At 37.0% G+C, this 9,948-nt stretch overlaps 1 protein-coding gene across 1 annotated transcript; it reads left to right on the top strand.

Annotated features, from left to right (window-relative positions):
• The first annotated feature begins 639 nt into the window (after positions 1-639).
• On the top strand, positions 640-9,767 carry LOC143908324 (mitochondrial glutamate carrier 1). The gene is made up of 8 exons (XM_077425954.1): positions 640-878; positions 3,918-3,996; positions 4,256-4,390; positions 4,733-4,882; positions 7,677-7,813; positions 8,190-8,375; positions 8,461-8,611; positions 8,777-9,767. Exons 2-8 carry the CDS (start codon positions 3,944-3,946, stop codon positions 8,913-8,915), a joined length of 951 nt encoding a protein of 316 aa, XP_077282080.1. The 5' UTR covers positions 640-878; positions 3,918-3,943; the 3' UTR covers positions 8,916-9,767.
• Positions 9,768-9,948: the final 181 nt, after the last annotated feature.

Below are 9,948 nucleotides of genomic sequence, written 5' to 3'. Positions count from 1 at the left end.
TCGACGAGAGGAAATAGGTATACGCGTAAAGTATACTTGTTAGAAATATTCATATCACACCGACTATACGTAATTTCAAGATATATACATATATATATACACGTTTTGCGCATACATGTAGAGGCGCTGATAAACGTGCATATGTTTCTCGCAGACTTCTGCAACTAGACGGCTCCCTATGATCACCTCGCATGCGATAGAAATAAAGTTTCGGAAGTGAAACCGAGCCGCCATTGCATGTATCGTGTATGTATTCTGGTTTACCACGTGACTCCGTACCGCATGCCTGAGTTCAAGAGTTGCCTGACCACGCGGTTTCATACATATGTGGAGCATGTGTCCGATACATTTTAATGGCATTCCCTATCCTCGGGATCAAAAATATCGGCAAAGCGACCAGTTTAGAGCGTTATAGAAGTGTGTTTTATTTAAAAACGCCGGGCATCAGTTTATTCTCAGTAGGCTTCTCTCCGCTGTTGGTCGGTCGGCGGTCGGCCGAGCAGCCGAGCACCAGAGGTCTAGGGTCTAGGGAAGATAACAGCTGCAGGATAAATCGAGGTGAGGGACTTTCGAGTCTTCGCGTTTACAGACCCTGCCCGCGGGATCCGCGTGCGCGCGCGCATGAGCGCCTCGGCGAGGGCACAGTCGGAGTCGGAGCTCGGAGCCCACGGAGCGCCTGTCAAAAGCGCCGTCGACGGAGCGTCGCTGATGCTGCTCGCGAAATCGCCGTCGGCCGACGCGAAGGAAACGAGTCTCCCGGTGGTCCGCGGCTAATATCGGAGCCGTTCCGGGTCTCTCCAATCTCACGATCGGCTCGATCGTCGGAATATCGGGAGCGACGGGACGACCACTTTGTGCACATCGGATTCGTCCGACCGGTAAGTTGGACCCGTCGATTTCGCGATTATGGGGGAGCCGAATCTCTCTTTTTTTTCATTCACGGAAGAAGGCCCGGCGCACCGTGAGAAAATATAAAGAGGGGTCGAGAGGAGTGTCCGAGGCTCGAGTCGAACGTCGAACGACCGCGTAGCGCGTTCGATCTTCGCTCCGAACGCGCTCCGGAGAGGCTGAACATGTTATTAATAATAGAATTTTGATACGTGCGTGACGCTGGCGGTCGAACGCGTTACCGTCGCAACGGGACGCGCGACGGGTTATTTTCAATTCCTCCGCGGGATTTCGTTCGCGGGGGATTTCGTCGAACAATGCGTCGACGGCACGGGCACGGTCGGCCGATCAGCTGATCGTCGCTCCTCGCGCGGCCTCCTGGCTTTTGACATAACCTGCGTGGACCCCGCGCACGCGATGCCCTGACAGGCCGATTAACGTTTGGCGATCATCTTTGGTCGCGCGCGTGAATTTTTTTCTCAGGGCAGGGTAAACGATCGTTGACCGCGAAATTTATTAGTTTTCGTTATAAATGTCTTTGCGACTGTGATTTTTAATTTTTCTAATTTTATTTACAGCATGTATAATACTTATATATTTATTATATGTGTTTGAAATACATGTAAATATGTTTTGTCGTGTATTACATGCATACCGAGCGTAATCGATTTATGAAATATAACAATAATTGTGATAGACAAAATATGTGTCACTTGTAATATATATATTAAAAAATGTTAATTTATTATATTTATTTACTTACTTGATATTTAGTGGAAAACAATAAAATTTTATCTATTCGCATCTGTGAAGATTTGCTCGCAACAAAATTTGGAAACTGATAGAATGGAATCTAGGACATCTCCTATGCAATCCTCTGACATAGAGGAATTCGTCCTCTGTATATTGTTTCGATACGCGAGAAAAAATCCGATTTCCCGAATCTGTCCGCAAACGTAACTTGACACAATAAGATTTCACCTGCGATGTGTCTGGGATGGGAAATGAAAATCGATTCGAAATTAAACGAAATATACTATCGACGTTTGTACAGATTATCATCAGTCATTTGTACGCGAATTTGTTTTAGATCAATATAAATCTTTCATTTTACGCGATATCTGCAGTTTCTATCAAATTAATTCATATTATTTATTAAATTATAATTATACAGTTTTATAATTGTAGGTATACATATAATTATTTATCATACGCAATTACAATGATATAATTTAGCATAATTGTAATTATTTCAAGAGATAATAATATAATTACTGCACGCCATAAAGCTTTCGACTTGAGTTTTAATGCCGCGTCGTGTCAATTTTATCTTTATAAAATTATGTTGCGACGATCATCACTTTCTTTGTGTCATTTACCGTTACGTTAAATGGACTGCGACTCAGGAATACTCCCGCTTTTATCTGTATTGCAACAAGCTACTGGAGCGGATAAGATAACAATATAACAATCTCGATAACTTCCAAGATCCCCTTGCTCTTTCGGGTTCGGAAAAATATGTCCCTTGAATCTCATCGAACGAGATCACGTGAAAAGAGTGAAACACACATTTCTCGACTTATTTAAAACGACGCAAATAAGAGTGTGCCTTTGGCGTAAATGCAGTAAGAAGTGTTTTATCCACGTTTAATTAAACGCAAGAATTAGACGGTCGGACAACGACATAATTATTCCCGTGCTCAACTTTCCGCAAAGTGCGCTTCAGCCTTTCATTCGGCATCTTGTTTTTCGTATAGAAACCTGCCTGCGCCAGCTCCGCGAGAGATATGGAGAAATTGCCTCCAAGTTAAATTCCCTTTCTCTCTGTTCGACGGAACAGGATTCGGACGCTCGGAACGAATTACAAACTCGCTCTAGGGTAATATCGACTCGGTCTACCGCCGAAGCGTTATGTAAGAGATCCGGGGAGGTAGATAAAACGAAATCAATTTGCGCGGTCCACAATCGGCGGATCGCCGATTGGTTTCCGTTCGCGTATATACGTGATGCACGCGCGTATATACGTCTTCGATACGGGCCGATAGCAATTTCTCTGTTCGCCTGACGTCGCGTTGATTACGCTATTGTAGGATGTCGATGCCCGTTCTGTGTTACGAAACGAGTGAGCTCGATGGTAACGCACGCGATCGAATCAACGGACGAATCGCGTGACCTTTAGACAGAATATATTTCCAAAGCGATATCCCCCGCGACTATAGGGTATCAAAATACTAATTAAACGAGCTCCGGAAAAGGCGTGAGTCACTGTGTCAAGCGACTGTAAATAAAAACTATTCCCGTTTAGCGAGAATGTCGATTATCGTCCGTGCGGGAGTCCTACCTACAATATCGAAAATAAACAAAGGACGAAAATAGAAATTACGCATGGAAATATTATAGAATATATATAGGTTGACCAGCTGACGAGAGCCTGCAGGTGCCAAGAGAAAAGAATACTTATAGTTTTCATTATCACGAAATAAAGATATAGCGCAGGAAGAAGATATAATATTAGATTTTGTGCTCTTTCATGCGAGATCTTTTAAATTCCCGTACCTCTTCGTGTAATATATCGATTGCGTTATGTCTTATCGTCAAAAACTGATGACAACAAATATATATGATGAACATTAATCTTTGCCCGGAAAGTGCAATTTGTCCGGCAGGCGCGCCGCGAAATAAAGCGCTTTTATGTGATGGAGCGGCCTTCGAGTTTTGGCTTGGCACAATATTTTGACTACTGTTTAGAGCGTCCTCGCAGTGTCACTGTCACAGTTGATGCCTGTGGCTTAACTGACGCCACACTGGCAAATTACCATCATTTTTGCAGACGAATATACCTCCGCAACACTGCGAGGCTTTTCCACTACGAATTTGAATTGAAAATTTTGCGCAACGCTCATATTTGTGGAATTAAAACGATTGCTATTATGCGCGCGAAGAAAAGATTACGTCTTCTTTCGTACCGGCAATTTGACATTGATCACCGATATAGTTTTTTTTATTAATTCTATCAATTTCTTCGACAGGTACGGGACCCTAATTAACATTAACAATGGCACAGGACAGTCCGAAACCTCCAGCTCCGAAACCTGCGGAGCAATTCAAGTACGTCTTTCTTCTATAAAAAAATCTTATACTTGCAAAATAATAACATCTTGTAAAACGACGATTTTGAAAACGTCTGAAACCGGAACATGCTGATTTAGAAGCGTTACAATTTTATTTGAATTATAAATGAAAAGATAAAAAGTTACTAAGAAATAAAATAACGGATGTTTTCTCTTTATAGACATAATAGTTTAATGTGGAAGAATATAAATATAAGCGTGTAATATATATATATAACCTTGTATCTGTTTTTCAGACTTATACCAAAAATCATAAATGGCGGCATTGCCGGAATTATTGGAGTGTCCGTGGTGTTTCCGCTCGATTTGGTTAAAACAAGATTACAGAATCAAGTTATCGGTCCGAGTGGCGAACGCATGTATAAGTCAATGCAAGTATTTTATTTCAGAAATTATAGTAGCTGTTATACGTAATTCGCATCGCAAATAAAAAAATAATGCCCTAATTATTATACTAAAAAGCAGCTTCGAAATATTAATTTGTATATTATTATTATTCTTAGTCTATTGATAATCAAATTATATACAAAGAAATTGTTATATTATATCGTATAATAAGCGTTTTTATTTCACTTACACTTTCTTGTATTTTCTTCTTTAAATATAAAGTAAATAAATGTCCAGGTTTTTTTAAGGAAACAAGAGATAAAATTCAAAAGAACACAAAACACAAAGAGATTTATCATAAACGAATGTATTCATTTTTTTTCCAGGTTTGATTGTTTTAAAAAGACGTACAAGGCAGAGGGTTATTTTGGAATGTATAAGGGATCCGCTGTAAATATATTATTGATCACACCCGAGAAAGCGATCAAACTTACTGCCAATGATACATTTAGGCATTATCTTTCCCTCGGACCTGGGTATGTTGCAAATAATATATTGTGTAATATATTTTTCATGTTAATTATCAGACATATAAGAGCTTGTGGTATATGTGCTCCTTCCTGTGTGTAACATTGCCAGAGCAAGTTAACCCGTGAGAAGTGGCATGGGAGTTGTTTAGTCGGATTGTGCTAAAATATTTTTAAAGACAGTCATTAGGTATTCATAGTGAGTGCCTAGTACTGCCTAGTACTCATTAACAATTTATTTTCTCAAATTCTATAATTTAATTTTAAACGGACTTAAATATTTAACATCCTATGTAATACTTAACATCTTTTTATTTTTTAGATAATTTATAACTTCTTTTCTTACGCGCGCGTCATCTTTTCCTTTCCATTTAAAACTCTAATTTTCTGTAGCAATCATTTTTTCACTGTATTTAATACTTATGTATTTTAAAGGGGTTTATTCAAAGTTTATGGCAAGTGGATCAGCATAAAATATATTTCGGATGATAAAATTTCTATTAAATTAATTATGTAAAATTTGTTGAAAACTCGGGCTTTCCAATTAGTTTTTTTATCAAATTAATTTAATCCCTTGGCTAATTTTATATAATGAAGGGAAATGTTTATTAAATCATCATGTATTAAATTGAAATGACGCGCAAGCGTTGGTAAACTGTTACAAACACTGTAATCAACATTAACTTTTTTAATTGAATATTTCCTCTTTTTAATTTAATTAATGAAGGATACGAGCGAGTGTATCTATGAAGCCATGAAGTTTAAATGACGTCAATAACAAAGTGAGAAGCCAAAGAGTATCGATTAGACCAAGTTGCATGCACAGTAGACGATATACATATAGGTATGAAAATTATTAGAATAAAAGTTTGAAAATGTTAGATCTCTTTGGTTTCTTTGTTTTAATAAAATTACACATATATTTTCTGTAATATATTACAATTCTTCTTTAATATACAAAATTTGCATTTATTTCGTCAATCGGGTTTTCATAGTAGCAATAAATTATTTTAAATGTTATCAAATGCCGAAAAATATTGCTACCATCAAAAGCATTAGTTAATATGATACTTATTTATATTGTTTAGTTCATTTCGGAAAATATAACAGTTTATTTAAAAAAAAAGCATAATTGGAAAGCCCCAAAAATTAGTAATGTAGTGCTGTATCGTTTGATCAGCGGAGCATCATAGAGCATCATAGCACTTTGTCATTAGAGCATCATAGCATTTAGAATACCTTAGAGTATATTTATTCTTGTTGCTAACCACTGTTATTAATTTGTTCAATAACTGCTTGCACTTAACATCGACACTACCTTCCAAGTAAATTACACACAAAGCGTATATCTGTTTAATGTCAACAAATTATTAGTAACTAGAAAAAAATAATTTTATTATAACTGTGGGTCCAGCGATACTTGAAAACAGTCAATATTCAATGAGAATGATTTAATGTTCAAGAACATATAAATGGCATTGCATTTCTCTTTTTTTTTTTAATTTAGAATTTATAGTGCCGATTTTTGCTGAATAAATTTGCAGAATTATTGCATATTCTATACAATATATACATATATACTTCTGGAATTAATTTTCTTAGTAAAAATTGACAGACTATTTTCAGTTTCCATTTATTCTTTTTATAGATATTGTAACTCTTTAGTTCTATTCTAAGTTGGTTAAGGTACGTGTTATTAAATTTTAAGATGACGAGCATGGCTCATTCTTTACTTCTCGAGAAAGGCAAAAAACAAAGTTGGGCTCGCGCTATTATGCCAGAATCTTATATTGTTGTAAAATATATTGAAGTATATTATTCTGTAATTCTAGACAACTGAAGCTACCTGTTTGAATGTAATTTCCGAGTTAAATGACCTGGCAAACGGTGCGAGCAACCATAACTAGCTAACCAAGTCGCAAGCAATCGACGAGAGCAGGGTAATTTTTGCTTTCCCCCTTTCTTCCTTACGAAATACTTTATTCGGAACAATCCAAAATCCAAGAGTAATGACATACTAGAAATTATACAAACTTTAGTCAGAAATAGTCTGATAGAGTTGCTGAGAATTTGTTAAATGTCAGCTAGCACTATAACGCAATGTAACTGTCAAGTTTTTATTTTAGCTTACAATTATAAATTGTAACTCATCTCGTTTGCTTCATTAAAAGTTGCTTTTTAATATACCGAATAATTTCGTCTATTCATAAAGAGCTCTCATTAGTGTCACGTCATGCTATTGGAATTACAAATAAATTGCAAATCATAAAGTTAAGTTTGCTTCGTTTACGTTTTTGCCAATGTATTTTGATGCTCTGTGGTCCATTAAGATGTTTTATATATTGTTTATCATGCCACTAGCGTTGAATGATCTCCCTTACACCAAGACTGGCCCCCTGACAATTATTTCCGAAAGAAAATCAATTGGAATTTTAGACAATCACATTTTATATCCTCAAAAAACTTTGATAAATTCGAGAAACTGATTTTTTTAAATTAATCTTTGAATATTTAATTAATACACAATTGAATCGCATAGCCATTATATTATAATGATGAACAACCGAAATGATAATCGAAAATCGGTTTTAAAACCATGGATTGGCCTTACTTTTAATTGGAAAAGTTGAGTTCGGTAAAATTTACCTATTGCTAAACGTACTAATCAATCGCGAAAAGCGATTTTTCGAGAACCTAAAACATTTTTTTTCGAAGATCAGTCGTGTGTCGTGTGCCAGTCTTCATGTATTAAGATTTTTTGCAATATGCCGTGATCCCAGGACTCTTTTAATCTGTTGTCCAGACAACAATTGCCAATAGAACGTGAAATGCTCGCCGGCGGCTTGGCGGGAGCATGCCAAATAGTCGTTACCACTCCGATGGAACTGCTTAAAATACAAATGCAAGACGCTGGCAGAGTCGCCATGGCAGCTAAGGAAGGTGATAAAAGCAATCAATAAACTTCTCAAGATATTCCTTTCGCGTCTCGTCGAATTTTGCAGCGAGATTATTCGCGGGTATCGCGCGCTATTCACATATCTCTAAGTTTCTTATTGCTGTTACATTGTTAATAATTTCGCAATTTCGAACGGACGCTTCTTTATTTGTTGTATCTTTTATGATGTTGATTAATTGCCATGGACGACTACATATTTTGTAAAATTAGAAGTTTTACACATGTTTATACGATATAGAAATGTAACGCATATTGGAACAGTTTCTAAAACGTGGAAATGTGTACAACTGTATCCGTTTTAGAATTATTACGCCTGCCCGTGCCTATAACAATACATTGCATAACGCATTACTGTTGCAGCGGGTAAAGCAGTGCCAAAGGTATCCGCTTGGTCATTAACGGTAGATCTACTTAGGAAGCGAGGTATACTGGGGCTGTACCAAGGAACCGGCGCCACGGCACTCAGAGACGTCACGTTTTCCGTCATTTACTTCCCGCTGTTCGCCAGACTGAATGATCTCGGGCCAAAGCGAGAAGACGGTTCCTGTAAGTACCAGTATATAATTGCGCTGTTATATACACGATCCTAAACGAAGATTATATTAACGGTAACAATATCGTTTCATATTAGCTGTATTCTGGTGTTCATTCCTTGCCGGATGCGCCGCCGGCTCGACGGCCGCATTAATGGTGAATCCATTCGACGTAATCAAAACTAGACTGCAAGTTATCAAAAAAGCACCTGGTGATCCAACGTACAACGGAGTGTTAGACTGTATACTGTGAGTCTCTTGAATATTCGCTTATTCAGTCATCGTTCAGTCATTACTATAACAATAAGTTTCTGCACGAAATTACATATAAATCTATGAATTCATGCGCGCTTAGATCTGAAATCAGAGTATGGATAATACAAAGGCTTTATAATAATTATTTCCGGCTTGTAGGAAGACATTTAAAAACGAGGGACCTACGGCGTTCTTCAAAGGCGGCGCTTGCCGAATGATAGTCATAGCGCCGTTATTCGGAATTGCACAAACCGTCTATTATCTCGGCGTAGCTGAGTGGCTGCTGGGATTGAAGTGAAATCGCCATATCGCCGATTCGTGCCGTTCAAATGCTCTGGGAAACCGACAATAATCGTTGTAGAAGGTAGTTGTATTTTTGCTTGAGAATTTTGCTCTCCGTCGTCGCAATAAGAATGTTATTTAAACGGAATCGCTAATATGTAAAAGAAAGTAAGAAATTGGAACTATCGTAATTCCCGCAGGTCGCGAATTATAACGAATCCATATATAATTGAATGAAATATATCCCTATCTTTTAAGTCCATATTCGCAAAGTGCATTAAAATTACTAATCAAACAACGGAATCAATATACGTTCGTCTACTAACATATTGCGTTCTTGTAACGTACTCATAAAATTATATCGCTGCGTTGATGTATTGAAACATCGAATTATTAGGAAAACATATGGAATTACAAATATTTCGCAGCCGTACCGCAATTACATGTTATTCAATTACAATTATATTTAGGTCGTTCATGCATTTTTCCATGTAATAATAGCGCTTCTCCATCTCTTCCCCCTACTTTATAAACTCTGTAAATTATATGCGAGATCCTGCCCACGAATTATGCTCGTTAATAGATGTATATCGGGATCTTCGTTGTTATATCTACCAGACTAGCCATAATTATAGTCAATTATACATGTACATTAAAGACATTAAGCAGATTCGACGTGATATTTTTTAAACGGACGTTTTTCGTTAGACGTAATAGAATATTTTGGCATAATATTTTGTTAAAGCTCACATTCGTTACTATAGTTTTCTTAATTTTCTTAATTTTTATCTTATGTCAAGAAAAAGACTTTATGGTCACATGTAATATAAACAGAAAATTACAGAATCTTTTAAGCAACTGCAGCTGATGTGCTTCTTTTCATTTATTTCTTTTATCCCTTTATTTTTTTTCACTTTTTGACATCGTTCTTTAATCTTGGGTTGCGGCAATTTTTTTCGAGCTACTACATTGTGTGATTTATAAAAAGTAATTATTGAAATAAATGCAGGCGCATTAAGATCAACATATAAAATATATCTGCTCTTTGA

The sequence above is a fragment of the Temnothorax americanus genome, unplaced genomic scaffold, assembly GCF_048541705.1.
Source record: "Temnothorax americanus isolate GAGA-0224 unplaced genomic scaffold, ASM4854170v1 Scaffold11, whole genome shotgun sequence".
Taxonomy (NCBI): Eukaryota; Metazoa; Arthropoda; class Insecta; order Hymenoptera; family Formicidae; genus Temnothorax; species Temnothorax americanus.
This window is presented reverse-complemented; position numbering and strand designations above follow the sequence as displayed.